Consider the following 24,806-nt stretch of genomic DNA (forward strand, 5'->3'; position numbering starts at 1 on the left):
CCAATGTAAAATCTTCCATTGTACCTAAAGAAGGCTGGTTTGGCCAGCCGAAATATAGTACACCTTCAAAAATCATTCTACGTTGTATCGGTTTTTGCTTTCAGTATTCTTCATGTTCAAATGCATTTTGTGTGAATTATTCCTTCCTAGTCTAGAGTAAATTTTTTTTGTGCCACTGAATCAGTTTCCCGGTATTGAGCTTATAACGTATTGTAGACCAAATCTCTCCCATGGCAGACCTCACAGCAACACATCCCAGTGTACCCCACTCCGAGGGTTCGAGGGAAAACTAGGTAGAGTGTTATATGACGTAGTAAGTGCAACGAGCTCCGCTCTCCACGAGTAATATGTGTCACTGCTTTGCTGAGACGCTTTCCAAAAAGTATTTGAAGTATTTTATTTCCACTACTTCAACGTGCAGTTTGCCATGTTTCCTTCCAGCTTCAATGAAATGAATAATTGATTGTTTTCATGAATGAATCGATTCATCCACTTTTTGGCAGGTTTTCCATTCCTGTGTCACGCTGGTTGTAAGAATTACTTCTGTGCCTTAGGACCAAGCGACATTTCCACGAGGGCTTTCGCTCTTCAAAACACCATTATTCTAGCTTAAGCACTAATTTGCAATTGTAATGAGTAGGAGACAACAAAATGGCGTTGGTCTAGACGTCATTATGAAAATTAGCAATGTTTGTTTGTTTTTTTATGAGATGAATATTCAAATTCTCAATAGTACATGTCTTCCTTGTCTAGGACCTCACAGAACTTCGTTCATTTTACTTGCGTGTGGCGCGGGTCTGCAAAATGGCGGAGATGTTCTGCGCTAGATTTTCCCTATTAACACTGACTTTTTACCTGATTTTGAGTAGAACTCAAGGTGAAGTGTTCACGGCCTTAATCGATCTAGAGAACCTAGTGTACAGAGAACGTGAATTGAGGTTCACTTTAGAAGAGTATGTCAATTTAGAGGAACAGAGGCTGACCAAACTCAAGAAGTTTCTCGCTAAAGTGAACGCCGCGCATAAGGTTGTGGGAGAGGATGTATCAAGATATTTAGGACATCCCGTAAACTCTTATCTCGAAATTAGGAGGATGTACAAGGAATGGCCCGAAGCAGAAAGACTAGTTCAGCTAGACAATTCTGAGGGTAAGTTTAGTTTTTCAGGGAGATTTTCATATAAGTTTGGTTGCATTTTATCGAGGTGATGAATTCAATAACAACTCGTTTTAATTTGTCTCGCCGATTAATTTCTCTCAGTTATAAAATTGGAGAGCAGCTACCCACGTAAGCTTGTTTGCCTTAAATTATATCGATATTGTTATGGAGATCTGATTTAATTTTATTTTAATTCACGTTTGTGATGAGGACTTCAATTTAAGCTATTATATGCAATCAATTTTACACTCTCGAGAGTGCGTAATCTTACGACTAAAGACTAATACGAGAAAATTTTTGAACACCATGCTTATTTATTCCCTTAGTATTAATTTTGGCTGACGTGTCAGTCACTGATTTAATCCAATTCTAATTGACATAGCTTGATGAGTTGTCATTATTGTCTTAATTTATGCATGAACATTTTTTAATGACGGTTTTCCCGTTAGAACTGCATCTTGGTAATATTCTTGAGATTAGGCTATTTTACTCAATTTGAAACTGAAATATTATAGAATCTGTAGAATCTGGTACTTAAACAGAAAATTATTCAATCCCCTACGATGATACTCAGATACACAGGGGCCGGGCTCCAGGCAAATTGACCGGCTGTGAGAATGATTTTGCCTGCCTGATTTGACTATCTAAAGGAAACTTTTCTTACACAGACGTTCAGTTCAAAACGGTTTGCCTGCCTGTGAAAGGCAGTTGCCCTCTTGCTGAAAATGTTTATGAAACCCCTGATACACAGATCAAAACTAGCTAGAACTGACCAATCACTGTTGACAGACCATTGACAGTCAGCGATCACATCAAAACTAACCAATCAGTTCCAACAGACAAGACTTATCATTGACTGACAAACTAAAGTCTTTGTTCACTTTATCCAGATATGGTTTCTGCTCAGATTGGAGCAAATTTTGTGATCATCCAAAGTCATTTTCAGGATTACCTTCACATGGATGATTGTAATAAAATTTACATAAATTTGAACTGCAACCTTCCTTAGCTTATGATTTATAGTTTATTTTTTCTCATAAGTAACGCATTAATACTTCACAATTTTATTGCGAGGAGAATTAAGTTCGCAGATCATCATATCACATGCTTTTGTCTGGCAGCTGTGAGTGATGCTATTACCAAGCATAAAGAAGCATTTCCAGGAAAAGAAGACTTTGACGGAGCAATCACGGCACTTCTGCGACTTCAGGACACATACCAACTTCAACCTTCGTCATTTGCTCTTGGAAAATTACCTGGGTCAGTGCAGTCACCTAAAATGACAGTGGGTGAAGTTTATGATGTGGGACGACATGCATATCTCAACAGTGACATGTTTTACACGAAGACCTGGATGGAGGAAGCTTTGAAACAGTACAACAAACAGAATGAGACTGAAGATGTCCGTCTGTTTGATGTGTATGATCACTTGGCATTTTCTGAGTACAAAGTGAGGAACATTGAACTATACTTATTTATTTTGTAGCTGTAAAATGTTTCCTTGTTTACCATAAACTTGTAAAAACAAACGTAAAGAGTTAGTGGAACTAGTATCTATGGTTGCTATCTATTCCTTATAATGTTTATATCTGGTTTTATGTCGACATCCCTCATGATCAAGAATCAAGCATTTAAATCTTAAACCTTAACCATCCTAAGAACTTTTTCATAGGATTTCTGCTGTGGCAATTAAGGGCAGCTATTTTCCTACATGTAAATGTCAGGTTTCAAAATTCTCCACATTTGTCTTTATATTAACATAATAGGTGTTAGACAGTGGCATGAAGATATGAATTATATTTTCCAGTTGTAAAACACAATACTTTACGAACAGGTGCAGCAAGTGAGTAAAATATTGCTTTTAACATGAGAAAATATGTCTAATTCATATCTTCAAGCCACTGTAATTTTCTTTTTATTACATAGACAAAGTGACTGTTTGCACAAGCAAATTCATGAAAAAGTGGGAAGTGACATCATCAATATCCTTACTAGTGGGGACATATATAATATTCGGCACTTGGTTCCTGGATACATGTAGTTTAGTATGAATTTTATGAGTGTATTTTCTAGTAGACATGTCTCTATAATACTAAGATTATGGTACTTAAAAATGATCTCCAGTCCGTACTGTGCAGTCTCAGCACCCTAATGTTTATAAACATGAAAATTCTCACTCGATGGAATGCAAATTGAAGTTATTCGTTATGAGCCACATACCTTATCTTTGAGGCTTTTCAAATTCTTTTTCCAACTGCTTCATTGATTTTTACAGCTGTTAAGTTGTTTCGTCAAGTGATATCATGTAAGTAGTTGCAAAAAGTTCACATTTTGTGATGTCATACATGAAACAAAACAAAAAATGTAAACATACTCTTGCGAGTGTGCAGTACCAACTGGAAATCATCTTTAATAGTAGATAAAAATGAATAAATTAAGTAAGTAATAAATAAAGGTAGTTAATACCTCAAGTCAGTTAATCAGCTTCAGTTGATTATCAAGTAACAACCTAAACAGAGATATACATCTGTGTTTTGCATGAGGCTAAGTGCGTACATGTACTATCTTAGCTGTGGCATGATCAAAAAATATATCATTTCCTGACTGGTTCTTTTGTTTACATTGCAGCGGGGCAACTTTAGAAAAGCATTGGAGTACTCTAACAAGATGGTAGAAATTGGTAAGTAAAAAAATTAAGGTTGTTTGTATATGTTCTGTTGGTCATTGACACATTATTTAAAACAATTTCAATGTAAAATGGACAATTCACGAATGGCATAAATTTTTTCACATCTGATACTTTTTTAGTAGTTTCTTGCATGACCTTGCACATCAGTGATACAAAATGAAACCGGCAAAGCCTGTTGAAAGCAAAGAACAGGAAAGAATAGAGTGCAGAACCCTTTTCTTGAATCCTATTCCAAGGCTTTTTGAGAAGTCTTTCATCAGCTGAAGAAATTTTTTTTTCCCTTTACTGATAATGCTTCATGTTTTACTATACAGTTGAGCCCTGCAATCTTGATTAAGGGAAACAAAAAATAGTTCGAGATGTTGGGGGTTTGAGATAGTAAGTGACTAAAAGTACGTATAACCAAGGGAAAATGATTTCAGTTTGAGTAAGCGGGAGGTTCAACCAACTTAATTAGAGATTGCAAGTTTCTTTTAAGGTTTGTTCTGCAATAGAGTCATGGCAGATTCTGTTACAAATAACCATTACCAAATTCCCTGAACATTGCAATTTGCTCACTCCCTCCAAAAAAACACTCAACAACTTCATCTTAGAGTACTAGGAACATTTAATTTTTGTGCAGGAGTGGAGATAAAGACTGCATACAAGCCAAGTGGCCCATCACGCCAGCTGTTATCCTAGTTTCTGTAGAATGAAGTGACTAGGATTATTTCTATTCCTTCCTGGATGGGATGCTGGTCCATCGCAGTGTTACCCCTGGCAGCATTAAATTTGCTGGTACCCATTTATACACCTGGGTGGAAAGAGGCACTGTGAGAGTTAAGCGTCTTTCCCAAGAACACAACGCAATGTCGTCGGCCAGGGCTCAAACCCAGACTGCTTGCTCAGGAGTTGAGCACACTAACCATGAGGCCAACGCGTCTCCTTCGAGAGTAGAGATATTCGGTCATAATTTAAATAAACAAAAATGCAGCCAAATCCCTTCTAAGGGGGTGAGTAGGGAGTCATGGTCAAATACAAGACTCAAAAGTGGCAGATTTACATTTCCCGTGCTGATTTCTAACTTAGATTTTCTATTTTGTAGATCCCACACATGAAAGAGCTCAAGGAAATGTTGAATACTTTGGGGAAGAAGTTAAGATGTACAAGCAGACTGGTCGCAGAGGTGATACTGGAATTATCACTGATACGAAAGTGAAACCAAGGAGTGAGCGAGCTGACTGGCATCAAACATCTTCCTTCCAAAACTACGAAAGGCTGTGCAGAGGGGAAGTCAGAAATTTGGTGAGTAGATTGCACAATTGGTACCCAAGTTTGAGTGTGAGCTGAGCTTAATTTCAATTCAGGTTGGTCCAAATCCTAGTTTCTTTTAATTTACGTTTCACAATATTAATTACCCCTTCAACAAAAATGTCAGTTTCATAACCACTGTCTAACCTCTATTAAGCAGCGACCTATGAAGCAGCCACCCTTTATTAAGTGACCAGTTATTTAAGTCCCAAAATGACTGTCAGTAAAATACTGTAAATAAAACCCCTATTAACCGGTCACCTCTATTAAGCGGCTGCAGCCACTTTTTGGTCATCCTGATGAAGGTTTTTCCATTGTCTTTACCCCTATTAAACAGCCACCCAAAATTTGCTACAGGTAAATTAACTTTGTTTTGGAAAAGGCAATGGTAGAAAAGAGTCTGAAAGAGAAGGTGATGAGTGATAAAAACATTCAAACACATGTTTATCATAATTGTCTTGAAGTGACTCCATGTTCACTAAGAAATTAACCGAAAATAGGCAAACCCCTATTAAGCAGCCAACCCCTATTAAGCGGCCACCTCCCATTTCCCCTAGGGTGGCCGCTTAGTAGGGATTCGACTGTATTTCCTCTTGTCCATGTGTCTGTTCAATCACATGTCATATCATTTTGAAATTTTTTTACAGACTGCATGGGAACAGAGTAAAATGACGTGTTGGTACCACAGTGCTACACCAAGATTAAAAATCAGGCCTGCAAAATTTGAACGAGTGTTTGTCAAACCCGAGATACTTATTATGCGGAACATTTTATCAGAGTCAGAGATGAACAAAATAAAGGAACTGGCTGCGCCAAGGGTAATGTAACTCTTTCTTGTTCTCGTCTATAAAACTCCCATAACGTAAGGCCCTGTGCACACTACACGAGAGGAATTTGAAAATGGAGGTTTCGCTCTGGAAACCCAGCAGATGTTTTCGTCCACACTACACAAATGCAACAATAACCAGTCATTCTGGATTCGTGGTTGAGGAAAACTTGGGCAGGGAAATCACATTTATTATCACGATGACATCATTTTTGAAAAGCTCTGTTTTCAAAATGTTTTCTGTCCATACGAGAATGAAAAATTGGCGTTTTTAAATTTCTCCGGTTTGAAGAGTGTTGTCAAAAAGGTCTGTTTTTGTGATGGATTAGTGTGGATGGTATAGGCCTAACTGTAGAAAGAAAGCTCCATTTTCAAATTTCTCTAGCATAGTGTGGACGGGGTCAAGCTCTGAAAATTATGCGTTTACTTTCCCCCTTTCATTATTTATACCTGAAAGTGGGTGTAGTTTCACCTGGATACATGTATATGTCTTTTTCCATTTTTACGTTTTTGTGAGATTTATTTTCATAAATTGTGGAATTTAAGTAAAATGTTATCGGCAAGCTGACATTTTTTTCTATCTGCTGTTGCTGCTGCTGCGTTATGAACCACAAGAATTGCTTCATTGCTTTGTCTGGTTTTCGACATTCAAGCTTGTTAAACCAGGGTTGCTGACAGCCTTAATTTCTTAATTAAGCTTTGCAGACCATACTCTCTGATTGAAAAATGAATTGGAAAAAATGCACTTCAACAATAAAGATCATGTACTCTGCACACTATTGTTTTGAACCCAGCAAAAAGTCTACATATGAGCAAAGTGGCCCATCAGGCCAGAGCTTATCCCAATTTCTGTAGCGTGAAGTGAATCACTAGGAGTATTTCTACTCCCCCCTGGATGGGATGCTAGTCCATCACAGGGTTACCCCCTGCATTAGGTCTGCCAGTATCCATTTATACACATGGGTGGAGAGAGGCTCTGTGAGAGTAAAGTGTCTTGCCCAAGAACACAACAAAATGTCCCCAACAAATTGTGTATTTACATGTAAGCAAACCTCAAAACTGTAGTTTCCGATACATCAAACATACAATGTTAGCCAGGTACAACATACATCTCAAGTCAAAAATGTTCCAAAACACAGCACATTTGGAGCTTTATAGCATCTCTGAGACTAGACAACCGGAAAATCTGCAGGAGTTGATGAATATGTTGTCGTCTTATTAATGTTTTGGCATATTATTTGGTAAATAAGTTGTTAAAAATTGAAGGCTTTCGTGCAAAAAGGGTGTATATAACTTTTTGGGCCAATTTTGCTAAATTATGCATCATTGGGCTAATTTGCTTCACTATTTGAAGATAAAAAAGGAGATAACATGTACTATAGTTGGCAAAATCGTGTTTTCTATGACCTGAAAAAAAGCTTAATTTTTTAGGAGATTGTTTGCCTCAGGAAATAGGAGAGAACAGCAACAGTACTATATAAATTATCAATGAAAAGCCACTCAATTTGCCTAGTGCCTGGCCCTTAATGAAACTGCTGGTGGTTGTTCGAACTTGTATGGGCCATTTACCAAGACATCTTTAACAATTCATTGCTAAAAGATTTGAATTGAGCTTTGCACATGACAGAGTTTTAATTAGCTTGCAAAAATAATTTTGGTGACTTCTGTCATGAACAAGAAGAATAATACAACCATGTTCACATGTCAACATTTGGAGATTGAACCAATCAAATTCGTGTGTCTCCCACTAAGCATGCTGATTGGGTACTAATATGCGTTATTGACCTTCTTATAATCAGCTTCGTCGAGCCACAGTAAGAAGTCCAACAACAGGACTGTTAGAACATGCAAATTATAGAGTTAGTAAAAGGTAATGAGCCATTGCTTGTATCAGTCACTGCAGTTAATCTTATGTTTCACGACTACACACAACGAGTCAACATTTGTTACTTTGTGATCATCAAGAAAATTAATAATATTAAGATATTAATTGAAAATTAATGATTTATTAACATTCCTATTAGAAATTGTGAAAATATATGAAACATTATCCAAGGCAGATGTGGCTCAAAATTCTGCTTCATATGTGGCTGACTTTGCTTTTCACATAATTTGTGTTATTATGTAATATTGAGTAATATTTATGCAACATTGCATAATTATGCAACTTTGTGTAATTATGCAACATTGTGAAATTATGCAACAAAGCCCAATGGCTATTTAAGCTATCACACCAAGCTGATCTTTTGTGACTTCAGGACTGTCATTTAACTGTCAATCAAATGGTTTTATGTATTCAGCAAGCCTGATGTGAGACTATTTGATTTTGTAGAAATCAACTCTTTACATGTGCAACTCTCTGACAGAGTCAAATAAATATGATTCTAACTTTTATGTCTGTGAATCAAACTTCAACCCAGGGTACAAGTGTTCAAATGAAACCTCATGAGGAATGCTTTTTGTGCTACTAATTGTGATGCTGTACAAGGTGGTTCTAGCTTCTAAGTCTGTGGATGAAACCCTAATGTGTGACCATTCAAATGAAAGCTATTGAGCGGAAACATGTTTTACAGGTTTAACAGACATCAAATTATGTAAATATTATAGCATTTTGTAAAGCTTAGCTCTAGTTTTTGTCACAATAAATACTCCTCTTTTTCTATATTGAGCAGTACTTTCATGTGGTACTGTTTATTATGCTGCACAAGGTGGTTCTAACTTTTAAAGCGTGTGGATGAAACCCTAATGTGTGACCATTCAAATGAATGCTATTGAGCAGTACTTTCATGTAGTAATAACTGAGTGTTTATTATGCTGTACAAGGTGGCTCTAACTTTGAGGTCTGTCGATGAAACCCTAGTGTGTGACCATTCAAATGAAAGCTACTGAGTAGTACTTTCATGTTGTGCTATTTATTATGCTGTGCATGGTGGTTTCTTTTATTGTTTTCATTAATGCAAAGGCTAACTAAAGCTCTTAACTTGGTAACCTTTCCCTTCAGGTTCATGTGACAATTAACGCATAATAGTAACAGCTTGGTTTTCTTTGCATGTTGTTGTCTAATTATATAGCTTGCACGTGCTACAGTAACTCTTGATGATGGAACTTTAGAGACAAGTGAACATAGAGTTAGCAAAAGGTTTGTGAACACAGAGTCGTGTCAAAATTAGGTTTAAACATAAAAAGCCAGCCCACCGTGACATAGTCTATGCAGCCGTTATTTGAGTTGTCACGCAACACTCCACCACTGACACAGCTGTTAGTGGGAAAGGAACGTTGTGTGACAACCATGACAAGCACCATTACAAGTAAAAAAAAAATTTTTTTTCCATAAAAGACCAAAAATAGTTCGCTTTCCTGGAGATATCGCTTAAGGCTCGTGTGGATTTAACTGTCTTTCTTTAAAAATTGTCCACTATTTTCATATAAAAGAAGTCAGGCCACCTTAAGAAGAATGGCATTAGGGAAGATAAAAGACCAAAGATAGTTCACTTTCTTTGAAATATCCTGTGAGGCTTATGTGGATTTAACTGGCTTTCTTGCAGGCAGAAATGGCCGTATGTTATGTTCATTCACAAAACGAAAACAAAAAATAATATACATATTTGAAAACATTAACAACCTCAAATAGAATTGCTCATACCATGATGCTAGAACCAATGAAATCTCTTGAATAATGTTTATCATACATTTTGCCTATTATTTTTGTTCTCACTGGCTCACAGTGTATAGCTTGTTCATGATGACATCGAACTGTGATGCAATATCTGTGGACATTAACATTTAAAACATGATGGCACAGGCGTCACCCCGACTTAAACCTTAATTAGATGCTGTGCGACTATTTCTCGAGAGCTAGTCCTGTTGAATAATGGCAAACATAACAGAGAAAAAACGTGATGACATGAAAATTGCGATACAAAAACGACTAATAATTTTCCAGGTCACCATGAAGAAAGCATGATTTTCAAAAATGAGCCGCAACATATTCATGCAGTTTTAGTATAATTAAGACGCACAGGGTGTTGGGAGGAAGCTTACAATCTAGACTCTGTGTACCAGAAATTTTGAGCGTGAGATACGGAATGGCATGGGTACAGTGGGAGGTGCAGTATGTTGGAAGGTACTGGGATGTGAGATTAACAACAGCATATCATTTGCTTCCAGTCATTGCACACAGTCCTTAAGACGGATTTTATTATTTTTTTTTTTATAACCACTATGTTATTTTACTTGATCATTGCCGTAATTCAAGCCAAACAACCAATAACCTTTACGTCGAAAAGGTAATCAAATAAGTTCTGATAAGAGAACATTGAATTATTGTTACTGCCCTTCAATTTCTCCCAAGGTACTTCCTAAAAGTATTTGTTGACTTAGTGGTACATCTCTTTTTTTCTGTACCCTTTCTGCATCTTTAACAACCAGGCTTATTTCCTTAGGTCTGTGACAAACTTATCTTTCTGATACAATATCCTTCCCCCCCCCCCCCCCACAACCTCCTAACCCAACCCCGAACAACAGAAAAATGTTACAGCGCTTCTTTCGCTTTGCGAGGTCAAACCTATTTTATTAACTAATTAGATCATAAGTTCGAGGTTTCTAAGCCTTTCACGTGATAATTTTTGATTACTTCTCTACGTTGTAAGTAGAACAACATGCGTTACAGAAAGATCTCACACGGTAACTTGCAATTGTGCATGTACGCAGATCGGTTTTGTCAGCAATTTCGAGTTTTAATGTCACTTAATGGTAGCCGTTCGTCTTTTCCTCTTCTAAGGATTTTTATTATTGAGTAGTATTTCTTAATCTTCCTCCAAAACTTCAGAAAAACGAGAAAATATCAACAATTTGTAGACAAGATCTCAAGAGTCACTGGTTGCGCATTTATGGCTTATAGTGAACGATTGCTCCACCAATCAGGCTGCAGCATTTGGTAAAATGGTAGAATTGTACTAATTAGTGTTATTCACAAACGTTTCCAAACAGCTTCGTCGTGCGACAATCCAACATCCTGTCACGGGGAATCTCGAACATGCGTCCTACCGTATAAGCAAAAGGTTGGTTACTGCTGTTTTTATCAGGTTCATTCATATTTGGTGATTGCTTGGAGCAGAGATTCTAGGGATGGTTTTTTACAGGCTAGAATGTGAAGGCTGTTTTCATCCTACGGTCCCGATTGCCTCAGTCGTTTAGAAAACCTGCGGGGATAATTTTTTTTTAAACCAGTGACTATTGGTAATCCAAAGAAATAACCATAATTTTTTTTGACTTTGTAAACTAAATCTGGTAACAACAACAACGACTTTATTTTCTGAATTCAGATAATGCCAGGTAATGTCTAACTGTAAACAAGGTTCTAATAATTCTCAACTGACGGACTGTCTGATTGACGGACGGACACACGAACTGAATGACTGACTGACTGACTGACAGACTGACAGACGGACGGACGGACAGACGGACTGACTGGCTGACTGACTGACTGACCGGGACCTTACTGACTGACTGAATGACTGGCTGACTGACTGACAGACAAGTGATGAAAGAAACTAGCCAACGAACCAACTGTTGATCGACTGACTGACTGACTGACTGATGGACGGACGGACGGACTGACGACTCACTGACTGACCTACAGACAGACAGACTAGCAGCGTAAGAAACTAGCCAACAAACCAACTGTCAATCGATCGAGGGAAAGAATCAACTAACCAACCAAAGAACTGCGCTATCCATCTACGTAATTATTAATGATTTAAACTATCGATCAAATATGAATGAGCCTATGTTGATAACAGCTGTAACATCTTCATATGCTCGGTTTGTAATGGCTGACAATATAGAAAGACAGTTGAATCCACACTAATTGACTTGATTTTACGTTGCTCTGATATTTGATATAACGCGTTATACTGTAGACCTAACTGAATAATTATGTTTAAAGCGATTCTATATGATTTTCCAGACTTAGCGCTAAATTCTCAGAGATAATGAAGCGAAATATATTACAGCCAATCTTGAACTAATAAAATATAAACTTACATGATAAACATTATCATAACGTATTGTAGATTTGAAGATTCTTCATTTAAACATAGGATCATGAAGACTGAATATAAGGCTAAAATAAGACATTCTATTTTTTTATTTCAAAAAAAAAATTGCACTTCATATATTTAAGTAACGGTGATTGTGGCAAAGATGAGAACATCAGGGTCTTCAAAACGTTATCTGGGCCGTGACACAATGTTCCTCAAGCGTGACAATCGTGACAGCCGCGTCGTTATGTTACGCTCGAGAAGCGTGACGCCATAAATAACAGTAGTGACGAGCGTCTGATAGAAACATCTTCAATTTAATATCGAAAATGTCCATCGAGATAAAACCATTCCTTTTAATTAATGAGAAAGGGAATTAATACATTTTAACTTGATCAACAATAATCAACAGATGATAATTGTAAACTTTGAAAGTTAAAATAGCGTTTGAATTGACACTTAAATGACAGTGCTGTAAAGTGTTCTGCAGCTTATTGATTGGTTTTCCATCCGGGAAATTAGTACTGATTTTATTACGGACCCGTATGTGAGAATTTCTTGAACCCGCAATTATTTGAATTCTCGGTTGTTTTCTTTTGTTAATTTATTTCATTTATTACGTTGTTTACTGTCTGTTGTGTACTTTTCTGAATTTTTATATTTTGTTTGTTTGTTTGGCTTTTTTGTTTTGTTTATTTTGTTTATTTGTTTACTTGTTTACTTCCTGTAAGTGGCTGGCTGAAGGACGAGGACCACGAACTCATCAGACGAGTGAGTCTGCGCATTGAAGATGTAACAGGCTTGACTATGGACACTGCTGAGGAACTACAGGTGTGTACTGTCAAGGGAGGGGTAGGAAAAATATTACCACTGCTGAAAAAGGGCGATCAATTTGATTGCTAATTGGTCTCTATTTGATCGTTACAATTTATGATTGGAAACTTCTAATCCTCCAAACTGCTCAGTAATGTTCAAAACATTTTAGAACTTAGGAAACTGAATGGTTAATTGAGTAATTTCAAGGATGTTTGAATGGGTAGGAGGGAGGGGGGCTGAGTAGAGAGGGTACCTTTAATAGGCCATTTCCTCGTTGCTTTTTGCCTCTCTTTCAAAACGAGTCCTCTTGCAAAACCTTTCTTATCAAATGAGTTTGATTGGCATGAAAATGAACTTATAGATGAAACCCTTTTTCAAAACAATGGTTTCGCACAACAATGGTTTTAACACAGAGGCAAACGGCAACTCGGAAATGGCCTATTTCGCAAAACACCAGCCATGTCTGGCTGTTTACTGGGTCATGCCAAGAGAGGCTGAAGGGTAACAGAGTGAATCCCCCGTTAAAGGCCTTATTCCCAAGGGAACCCCTGTCAAGTTATTTTTAGATCACTAACCTGTTTCGGAAATCCCGAGGGGGTCTAGAAACAGCCAATCATGTGACGAATTTTGCTCACGTGAACAGTCATCTCAGTCGGCTTTTCGCGCTTTTCATCCTCCGCGCAACGCGTGCGATAATATTATCCGCGGAGGAACTGGGTACCATGTCTAAAAATAACTTGAGAGGGAATGATTATTGATTCTCTTTACTCTTCATAATCTCTGGCTCATTCACATAATTTAATATTCCAGTTTCGTCTTTGCTTACATATGTGTTTTAATTTTTTTTCTTGTAGATTGTGAACTATGGAATTGCTGGTCATTACGAACCACACTATGACTTTGCCCGAGTAAGAAAAATATTAAAGGCTTCCGTGAACAATTTGCATGAGGATAACGTGTGTACTCGTGTGCCCTCTGCAGCTTGTTAATTGTACAGTATGTTAACTCTGGTGCTGGGGTAGTCGTTACAGTAGGGCCCGGTTCGTACGTCGCATTTCGACGTCTGAATCGGCAGCTGCATTTCCGCCGCACGTTCGATTGGTCTTTTCGCATTATCCGACAGAAATGCGACACCGATTCAAACGTCGAATTTCTGCCGTGTTGAACCTAATACATACATCATGATGATGTATTGAGCATGCGTAAATTTGGTCTGGCCATAGAAAGAGAAACAACGTGGCCTTTCTCGTCCCCAGTCCTACCTGGCAGAAAGGCTCATTGGCTCGATAATCATGTTGCTGATATGCTAGGTGCGATCTGCTCAGACGACTACTTTGCAAGGACAAGTTGCAGTTTTAACCGGAGTTCTAACCTGAACATATCGCTACACATACTGCTGTATTGTCAGCCTTCTCCTTCTCGTTTGATTGACAATTTTCCGCAACAACCCTTCGTCGTTTAGTATCTTCGTCCGCCTTATTGGATACTCTACGTTTAAGACATTTTCCGATGACTGACATACGCGACACTGCAAAAATGTTGTGTATATAACTGCGATGATCAATCATGTCTTCATACGCGACAGTATTAATTTTGAATTAACTGCGACACAAGCGCGACGTATGAACCGAGCCTTAGCTACTCCCCTAGACCAGTGGCACCACTCGGCCACAATGTCTTCCATAACTATTTGTGTGCCTGTGTTTTTCTGTTATAGGGCAATGAAGATAGGTTCACGTCACTAGGTACCGGCAATAGGATTGCTACGTTTTTGGCTTACGTAAGTCAGTGCAAAATTCCCTTTTTTAAATTAAAATATGAAACAGATTAAGTAAAATTTGAATTGGATATAGAAGTGAAATCAATCCTTATGCAGTCGTAGAAGCTGTTTATACATTCTAGAATGATCTACACTTAAAAAGGTAAAAACTGTGCATTAAGAAGAACTTATAACGGCCAAACAAATATTTTACTTCAATATAATCAATTAAGGGTCTCGACAGACTTTAGACTTAAGCTTTAGATAATAGTTCCTGTCGATAACTATTAGTGCTTGATAGAGGTTTTCTATACAGTAGAGGCAATACTATGTGTGGGAACCGAGAAAAAGAGTATCTCTGCATATGTCAGAGTTTATGGCTTGACATTGCTGGAAGCAAACTTTAGTGAAGGTTTGGCTGTCGAAAGGTGTGTCACGGAATAAGAAAACCTTTTTCGTGAGAATTGTTCGTTATGACAACTTGAACTAAGGGACCGTTCATTTTTTATCAGGTAGGGGGGCTGGTGGGATTTGGGGGGGGGGGGGCCATGCGAAAAAAAATGGCTTTCGAGGGGGGGCCATCCCAAAAAAATAAGGGAAAAAGGGGGGGTCACGTGAAATATTTTAGTAAAACGTTAAAATGGCATAATGTTTGAATATCAAAAACATTGCTATAGAATAAACATAGAAGGCAGGATACAAATTTATTACAAACTTTCCTTCTGCTTTAAAAAAACGTTTGGCAACAAAAAGCATTTGTAGCTACTGAAAAGAAGTATTTAACACTGTTATTTTCGAATGCAACTTTCACTGGCACTCATCTTCATCTTCGCTGTCGTCGAGTTCTTCGTCGCCGTTTGTGCTGCTATGGGAGTCTCTTTCACCAATGCTGCAAGAAGCAGCAATGCTTTCCGTCAGGGTGTACTCTTCAGGGTACATGAAGGTGTAAACATAATCTCTGACTTCCCGCTCAAGGTTGGTGGTGATTCTGCTTCTTGCAGCATTGGTGAAATAATTCCCTTCCAAGAGCTGTGCGATGTATGGCCCATCTCTTCTAAATAACGACGTGGCAACATCCTCAACTTTAGTACACTCTTCCGGGACGGCCGTTCTAGGAGGGTACACAAGGCATTGTGGAAGATCATTTCCTAGCGGGTTTCCAACACAGATTCCATAAACTCGTTGGACGTTGTTTTCAGTCCGCTTCCTCTTTCTTTCATTTGACTTTCTGCGGTTTTCTTTTTTCCTTCTCCTTTTGTTGATGTGCTGTTTGAGTATGCCCTTAAATATGCTGTTATAATTGCTCTTATTTTCTAGTTCTTCTGTCCTGCGTGACCTTCGTCAACTTAGCTTCTATACATTTGATCTGTTTTACATTAAAACTGTGGGCATTCATCAATTCAGATGAGGGAGATGCCAATGAGAGGCCAAATGCCACACACTCAGGGCGAGCCATAACTAGGAGATCCGAAATTGAGTTCTCTTTCTTTTGATTTGTTTTTCAAACAACAGCTCTCTGTAGTATAGGGATTGTAAATATTGTCTTCACAGTGAGCACAGAACGTGAAGTAGGGGGAAATATTAGAGAAATATTAAAAAAGTTGAAATCTAAATATTGTTTGTTCAATTTTTTTTTTTTGGGGGGGGGGTCATCCCAAAAAATGACCGCTATAAGGGGGGGGCATGTGAAAAAATTGGTAAGCTGAGGGGGGGTCATGCGATTTTTAAATGGTGCTTCCCAAATCCCACCAGCCCCCCCCTCCCTCATAAAAAATGAACGGTCCCTAAAAGAAGTTGTTGAGAACTATTATTTTGCAATCATTTGTGGTAGAGTATTGAAACATAGTTTGTCCAGCATATAACAACTTTCAGTTAGAGGAGTTACGTCACGGTTTGCACATCTTGAAAAGTTTAGCCTAAATTTTTCAAAGTTCGTCGTTTGTAATCCGTGTTAATCTTCTCCATCCTTAACCATCCTTGTTCTTTTATGTTTTATTGTTATCTCTTTGGTGTTTTCTATCTTAGTAAACTACTATTTTCAGGTTTCCTTGAATTTAAAAGTAGTTTTGTTCGTGGTCAAAATAACTCAAAATACCGTGACTGAGCTCTTTCAAGTGTCCTTGGTCCCGATTGTTCAGTGATTTTAACTCATTGTTCTCGTGTTTTCAGATGAGTGATGTCGAAGCAGGCGGTGGCACAGTGTTCACTCAAGTTGGCACAACTTTATTTCCTAGCAAGGTAATAGAGAAATTTGTTTAGATTGTCACGCAGTGCTCCCCATTGCCTGACGAAGTCGCGTTAAGCCTACAATAAATCACATTAGCTTTTAAGAAGAAGCTACTTTTTCATCTTTATCAATAAGACCATAAATAAAAGCCTTTCAAAAACTATGTTTAGGGCAACTGTGTCAGTCGCAATAGTCATAAATAAGCTATCGAATGGTTGGTCTGGTCATAAATAGGGTAGGGAAAATCGCAGATTTTGGTCATAAATGGGGTAAGGGTTTTGGAAAGCGGGCCGCACACCCCCACCCAATTTTTCTGGGAGTACCCCCCACCCCCACCCGGGATCCCGACGGAGTCCAGGGCAGTCGGAGTCCCCCACGATGGTATTGTGTTCGTTTCAAGTTTGGAACTTCTGGCGACACTGAATCAGTACCGAATCGTACTGAAATCACAACTGGTTTCCACCCACGATTTGAAGTTGTAATCCTAGCGCGAAATAATTCTCAGTGAAAATCCCGACAAACATTTCATTACGCCTGTAGAAATGTGACTGAAAGAGCTTCGATCGACCTTGAAACCTGCTTTAGATAGTCTCCATCCTCTAGTTCTTCTATAAATTCATCGAGAGCACTAGCAAAATGTTAACCAGTAGAGATTGGACAGGCGCGAACTCCGGGAATGGGTGTTGGGGCGCGCCCGTCTGCGCTTTGCCATTATAACTGTAAAATAAACGGTGAACGGACTAGCTTTAAATGGCGCCAGAAGTTTAAAAATACTAGCATCATAAACTTCTGATACCGCTGATATTTTGCTTTTAACCATGAAACAACAGGGAGACGCTGCGTTCTGGTGGAACCTGAAGCGCAGTGGAGACGGTGATGATAGCACAAGACATGCTGGCTGCCCAGTATTGGTCGGCAGTAAATGGGGTAAGATAAGTAAATATGTATTTATTTGTGATATTAACCTCTTACTAACTGAACGCCAGGGCCGCACGGGAATATTGGCCCGAGCTCGTTGCAGTACCAACCGAGCGCAGCGAGGTCCGTACAAAAACATCCGAGGGCATATATTTACCCGTGCGGCTCGAGCAAGCTAGTTTAGTAAGCAGGTTGTTATATGGCAGTCGGCCCTTGAATTTTCCGCTTTTCAAAAAGTGAGAAATACACGGCCTATTCCCTTCGTATATCAAAATCTGACCAAAAAGAACCAATCAGAACCCTCGGATTTAACTCAAGACTACCTTGCCACATAATAAATGGCGTTACTGACCAGGCGCGACGCCAAGAAATAAAACTATTCACCGTGTCCTACTTTGTTCGTGTGAACCGAGACGAAATCGCGGACGAAAACAATAAACAACGCAATATTTACAACGTTTGAATCGAACAGTCATGACAAATGAGGGTTTCTTTTCTTACTCAGAAAAGGTTATTGAAATAGTCTTCAAGCGAGTTTTCCGGTCAAGTACAAACGAAGCCAGACGCTCTCTAGAACTGATCAATCGCTGTTAACACCCGTGTTACAGCCAATACTATCACGGCTAAACTGACCGATCAGTTTCAACGCACCAGAATTATAACACCATGGACTGACAAACACTATTCAATCCAAAAATGACTGCCGCTAGGATTCCTGAAACGTAAATCAAAATAAAAGTCATCTTCAGAAGAACTATAAACTTTGTAAAACGTCAAGTCCTTAGAGGGTCTTGTATCTGATGAAAGCAAAACCTCAGAAGGATTTGTTTTTTTTTTATTTTGTAATATCGTATGTTCATGTTTTTCAGTGGCCAACAAGTGGATTCATGAACGCGGCCAGGAATTCAGAAGACGCTGTGGTCTTTCTCGACACGAGTAATACTGCTGACTGGAACAGCGGGCTCAAAATAACTTTTTTAAAATACCAAGATAACTAAATGGCGGTCGGTTTTATAAATACCTATATTTCTACGATATTTCTACTGATATAATATTTCGGAGGCGTTTTTCGCGCCTTGAGTAGATTTTGTCTGTCACTAAAAATGGCCAACGTGTGATATCGCTTATTAGCCTCCAGCACAGTTGTAAACCACTTTCTGAAGCAAGTCGAGTTATTTCGCTTATCCTTTAAGCTTCTTAGAAATTCAGTTTTCAACCATTTTGGTTACACGAACGATTTAATATCTTTTTTTCGAGGGGGGGGGGGGATGTTATAAAGCGCGCCGCATTTTGCCACATGACAGGAATTAAAGTTTTCGATAATTTCGATTTTAATTGGCCAAGAACTAAAAAAGCCGACATAAAGATCTAACAACAAGAAATTCAAACCTGTCTTGAGTGGCATTCGCCAGTCAGGCATTGACCAATCACGTTTAAGACCAACAGAAATGGTGAGTTGACAGCGCGCGACATTTCCCGCGCCTGCCCCATGTCCTATCCAGAACCCACATCTCCCAGTTCGTCATCAGATCTGGGCACGAAATAGGCCCTGGCGTGATTGGTTTTTTTAATCATTCGACTTCTGCTTGGTTGATCGCGGTCTCTGTAGTGACTGACTCTGTGATTACTTGGTTCTAGTTTTTCCGCAGTTTCGAGTCACCTCTTGCCCCTAAAAACTGAAAATGAGTACAGGAAAAAACGTGCTGTTTTCGTAATAAGGTAGAAAATATCTTTGCGTTGTCAAAGCCAGGCAACTCTACTAGTGTGTTAGAAATTGTACCGATCTTTGTTAGTAACCTTAGGGCGCTTTTCCTTTGACTGTCGAAAGTTATTGTTATTTGCTTTGGTTTTGCATTACAACGCTTTGTGATTGGTTTAAAAATATCGCGCTACTTTCTCGTCCAATCGGAAGTAAAACCAAAATCGCGATTTGCCCATAACGTTTTCCCGCGCTTTTTATCAGCGGCTTGTATTTAGTTCGAGTTCTGATTGGTTCGCTTGATTGTCTGTGTGCTTTGTGATTGGCCAGAGTGATCACTGGGTTTGGGTTTTAAACACTCAATTCAAAACCGCTCTAGTAGAATTAGCAATTTTAACACTAGTGCCAAGGAAAGGGGAAAAAGGCGAATTCACGCGTTGCTTTGTGCGCGCTGAGGAACAAAGAACTAGAGATAGTGACTATAGCTGAGGCATAAAACTGAGTAATGAAGAAATAATCGTAAATTGATAACAATACATAGAAAATAGTATTAGAATTTTATATTAGAATTTTATAATGTTAAATAAAAAGTAATCCATTCTTGTTCAAGTATTTTTCCAAGGCTTCCCTCTCAGGTCAATGACAAACTTTTACGCAATGGAAATAAAGTTTATATATTCCTTATTCTTGACTCTCCTCTTTTTTGTACATCCGGATGTTTCCGCCGCAAAGGATTGGAACCGACGCGGGTTACAGTTCCGGTGCAGGAACTTCGTCCTCTCTGCATGCGTTCCCTCGGAGATTTCCAGCGGTTCCCCGTGTATTCTCCTCTTCCACTGTACTACACATGGAATCCACGAGGGGTAACACAAGATATTTCTCAACATTTATAAGTTGGTGATATCCTCTCATGCTATGGGTAAATTGTTAAGTAAACGGAAGACAAGTGTTAAACTTTTGGTAGCATTAGGAATGCAACTCAATGTGGCCTGATCTGACCCATGTTGGTATATGTGAAGTCAAAAGTTGATCACATCATACCAAAAGACGATCAACGTAAGAGAGTTAATCCTTCCTTATACCCAAGGTAACACCTCTTGAGTTATTTTTATACATGGTACCCAGTTGTTCCACGGATGCTACTTACGCGTTGCGTTGACGTTTTCATCGAGGTTTTTTTTTTTTTTGGATATTTCTATATTAAAGAAGACAAAGGAGCAACTTCGCTGTTTTAATACATTTTGGAACTTAAAGACGGATGCACCCTGCCCACACATCATCAGCAGCACAACATGGTGTTATGACACCAGTAGAGTGAGCCCTGCCCAGACGTTAAAAACTGAACGTACGGCAGATAAATGAACAGCCAAAGAGGGCAACCGAACTAACATGGGGAGAAATTTTCAGTAAATTCAGAGATTTTTTTCTTAACTCTGTCAAAGAAGGTTTCAGTTATAGATCAACAGGTGGAAAACAGTGTTGATTTAATTACTGAACGACCTGCAAGCAGAGCCTTTTCTTACCGTAAAAATAAAATAAATAAATAAAAAATAAAAGAGTCTGCTTGCAGGCGGTTACTGAAAATCCCTTTTCCTCGGGCCAAAGCCCAACCGGTTAAGAAAGACTGGTGGCCCTGGGACTCAAATTGAATATTTGCATTGCAAATGTCTTTTACACTTTTTCTTCGCCACCTTTGCACGAGGTTCTTTGGAAGTTTCTGCCTACAAACCTTTGCCTAATGCCGTGTCTACATGAGAGGAAATGTTTCCAAACGTGTCCCAGACACAAACTTTTGCTTGTGGAACAAACTGGAGGGAAATTCGCTTACTTATTCAAGAGCCAGAAACAGCAAGCGACCTCGAGATGAAAAGTGTTGTCTTTGACCGTCCACGGTATGTACACGTATTGAAAAATTTATGTTCTATTACTACTTTTGATTACTTAAATGGGTGAAAAGACTTTTACATGCTTCGAGATATTAATTTAGCCAAAGTAAATCGATATCTCGTGGATTACATCTTTTGCACCTATCAATGTAAATCCCGCGGGAGGGGTGGGTGGGGAGGAGTGCGGGTAAGAGGCGGGGATTTATTTTCAGTGAACGAATTCCCCAGGGTGGGGAAACAAACGTTAATCAAGAGTGTAAAAAAAAACCCCACTCTGGGGAAAAATAAAACATGAATGAACACTGGTAAAAGGGGTGTCTCTAAAACGGAGACCTCTAAAAGACCCCAAAAACTCTAAAACGAAGACCCCCTAATTTTCTAAGCATTTTTACCTTAAGTGAAGTTCTGCTCCTTCTTTATGCGACCCGGGTTGATATATGTGAAGTGAAAAGTTGTTCATATCATACCAAAAGAAGATCAACGTAAGAGAGTTAATCCTTCCTTATACACTGTACCGAAGGTAACACCTCTTGAGTTATTTTTATACATGGTGCCCAGTTCTTCCGCGGATGCTACTTGCACGTTGCGTTGACATTTTCATGGAGGTTTTTTTTCTGATATTTCAATATTACAGAAGACAAGGGAGCAACTTTGTTGTGTTTTATTACATTTCGGAACTTTAAGACAGATGTACCCTGCCCACACATCATCATCAGCACAACATGGTGTTGGTTTCTGCCCGGACAATAAAAACTGAATGAACGGCAGAGAAATGGACAGCCAAAGAGGGCAACTGAACTAACTGATGGGGAGAAATTTCTTTTCTCCTGAGGTTCAAAAAATGTTGACCTTCATAAACTGAACTGGCCTTGAGAAGCCCAAGTTCAAATAATTATGAATTCTCCCTTCTTATTGTGATATACTGGGGATGAGTTGTGAAATTTATATACTGCACAATATTTCCTAGTTGCTGAGTTGCTCCACTCTCATCACTTGTCTACTTTATAAAGTATTTAATTCAGTTGTCTGGAGAAAATTATTGACAACTGACAGATGGATCCAAAATGTTACTAATAAATCATGATTTGGTCTGAACTCCGTACTGACAACTGACGGAAGATTCCAAATTTTAACTGACAAAATCATGTTTTGATCTCAAAATCCTTACTGACAACTGACAGATTGGTCTAGAATTGATCCATATTTACCACTAACAGAGAGAATGAAATTTTAAGTGACCATTCTTATTTCATTTGCTACATCCTTACTGGGACCTGTCACATGGCTTGAAGGTAACAGGAAAGTGACAGGCAAGTCGTGTTTTGATCTCCACATTGTTGTCAACATTATTGTCAGATGTCTTGAAACTTTAACTGACAAATGTTGTCTTGATTACTACATCCTGACAGATTACTCCAAATTTTTAAGTTAATTCTTCAGAACTGCATATTTTCGCACCCGTACTGTGCACAATTTTCGCATCATCAGCACTCACAAGCGCTCGCACGCACACAGCATCATGCTAATCTCGACAGTGAAATAAATGCTGTTTTTTTTTTCTCAAATGAACACGGTGACCTTTTTCATTACAGAAGTTTGGTGTACAAATTATCTTCTTTAAGTTAAATTTTTTTTAAAAACAGAATTGTTTGCCACCAGATAGTTTGTTTTACTAGGTTGGCAGGGTAAAAGTAAATTGAGAGAGTACATTTATTGTAAATATTGTACTAGATGCAAAAGGAAAGCTTTTCGATAGTTATTGTTGCTGAGGCTGATCTTGGCCCAGGCTACTGTTTAAGCAACAAAAACAACAACAGCAAAAAAAGTTAATGAATCAAATAGTTTCACATTGTTTTTATTCATTTACCACCAGCATTTCTATTGTTAGATTCAAAGCCTGTGCTATAGTCTACTAACTAGTCCAACAGTGGCGGATCCAGGCCTTGAGCTAAGGGGGAGGGGGGCAGTTTTGTTTTGCTTGCTTTGCCAGCTTTTCTTCCTTCTGTGATTTCTTCTTTTTTTTACCCAAAATAAGGGGGGGCAGCCCGGCCCCCCCAGACCCCTCTCCTGGATCCACCACTGTCCAAATTCAACTAAACATCTTTCCTCTCTATTTTAAGAGCCACAAAAATCAGGATGTAAATCAAAGGCATTATTAATTTAGTAGTTGCTGCAAATTAATGCTGAGGTTTTCTGATCCATTATCTTACAAAATCAGTTCATTGTCAAGCAAACAGGTGATGACAATTGAAAAGAACATCAATACAGGAATTCTTTAGCTAATGTATATGGGATAGGATGAAGAAAGCTTCGTGTAGTTGCAAAGAGAGTGCAAATATAATAAAAAGCTCAGTGTGATGTACATCACACAATTTTTTTTGTTTTTGCTTTCTTTCAGGATTTCTCAGTGACCAGATGATTTAGGGAAGATAAAGGCGAGGGCGAAGGCAAAGGCAAGACCAGACAAGACACCAGATGCAATATTAAGAAGTTAGGACACTAAAGAGAGACACACATGAAGCACAGAAAGGACCAAAGTAAGACAGATTGAGAGATTTTTTTCAAACCAACAAGTAGGGCATATAAGAAAAAGTCTTTTTCGAAGACTAAACGTTAGATTAGCGATGTTTTCCTCACAATTAAATAGAACGCAAAGGCTATCAATAAAAAAATGAACTCGCCCGAAGAATGAGTTACAGTTAGGTTTTTCGGTAAATGTTTCGTGAGCTTTGCTGTACAAAATTTTAATCCAGTTTTAATGCTTTTGTCTTAAAGTTTGTTCACGATACGAGAGCTTGGTGGATTGTGTGACTGATGCGTACGTGACTCTTGAACATCAGTGGTGTTGCGTTACATTAGCGGCCGTTGAGAATATGTTAACAAGGCTTTGTGTGGGAATTTCATTACACGGCATTGCAACAGGAGATTAACTGTTAATTTAGCAAATGAAGATTGTGAAGTCCTTTTGATATTTTGTTGGCTTGTTTAGATAAACGGTAAAGCAGCTGGGTACCAAAAGAAACTTTATTTTCTTTATTTTTTGAGTTACCAGTTAAAATACGGCAACATTTCCTGAATTTGAACAATTCCCTTGCAAAACGTTATTGGCATATTCTCAACGGTCGTTATTGTAACGCAACACTACTGTTGTTCTATAGTCTTGTACGTTTCTATCATATGATTCACTGAGTTCTCCTATCGTGAGCTTCGTAAGTCTTTCATTTTCCATGAGGAGCAAATTTTTATAGTTAGCCCTCGTATTTAGAATCACAACTTTTTGCTAGTTTTCTTTGACGGACCAATTTCAGAATGGATTGCCTTGTCTTGTTTTTCCAAAATGACTCATGAAACCAAAAGTGATTTTAAAAAGTTTTCTCGAAACCAGAATTTATGAAAAATTTCGCTGCTGATTTTTTGTCGAGTTATTTCAAGCGTATTCCGTCGAGTTAGTTTTGTACAAAATCAGTTTCTCTTGTTTATTAAATGCTTTCTAAACATT

At 38.4% G+C, this 24,806-nt stretch overlaps 1 protein-coding gene and 1 long non-coding RNA gene across 3 annotated transcripts; both read left to right on the top strand.

Annotated features, from left to right (window-relative positions):
• Positions 1 to 443: 443 nt before the first annotated feature.
• Positions 444 to 20,105, top strand: LOC145496118 (prolyl 4-hydroxylase subunit alpha-1-like). 2 transcript variants are annotated; one of them, XM_081475753.1, is made up of 12 exons: positions 444 to 1,147; positions 2,278 to 2,606; positions 3,785 to 3,836; positions 4,930 to 5,129; positions 5,783 to 5,953; positions 7,761 to 7,831; positions 12,734 to 12,833; positions 13,673 to 13,726; positions 14,536 to 14,598; positions 16,747 to 16,815; positions 17,635 to 17,731; positions 18,592 to 20,105. In XM_081475753.1, the coding sequence occupies exons 1-12, from the start codon at positions 805 to 807 to the stop codon at positions 18,660 to 18,662; spliced, it is 1,620 nt and encodes a 539-aa protein (XP_081331879.1). In that variant the 5' UTR covers positions 444 to 804; the 3' UTR covers positions 18,663 to 20,105. The 2 variants fall into 2 exon arrangements, with proteins under 2 accessions (XP_081331879.1, XP_081331878.1); XM_081475752.1 differs by lacking the exon at positions 7,761 to 7,831 and adding an exon at positions 10,951 to 11,021 and having other exon boundaries at positions 445 to 1,147.
• Positions 20,106 to 20,960: 855 nt separating this feature from the next.
• LOC145496158 (uncharacterized) lies at positions 20,961 to 24,806 on the top strand. The gene is made up of 2 exons (XR_014050526.1): positions 20,961 to 21,313; positions 23,706 to 24,806. It is a non-coding gene; the product is annotated as an uncharacterized LOC145496158 (long non-coding RNA).

Source organism: Orbicella franksi, chromosome 8, assembly GCF_964199315.1.
Source record: "Orbicella franksi chromosome 8, jaOrbFran1.1, whole genome shotgun sequence".
Classification (NCBI taxonomy): Eukaryota; Metazoa; Cnidaria; class Anthozoa; order Scleractinia; family Merulinidae; genus Orbicella; species Orbicella franksi.

Excerpts from the sequence above, each read along its gene's own strand:
- LOC145496118 (XM_081475753.1), top strand. The coding sequence starts at position 805 with ATGGCGGAGATGTTCTGCGCTAGATTTTCCCTATTAACACTGACTTTT. Across the intron at positions 5,954-7,760 it reads AGGAACTGGCTGCGCCAAGG|CTTCGTCGAGCCACAGTAAG; the intron begins GTAATGTAACTC and ends TCTTATAATCAG. Across the intron at positions 13,727-14,535 it reads CACACTATGACTTTGCCCGA|GGCAATGAAGATAGGTTCAC; the intron begins GTAAGAAAAATA and ends TTTCTGTTATAG.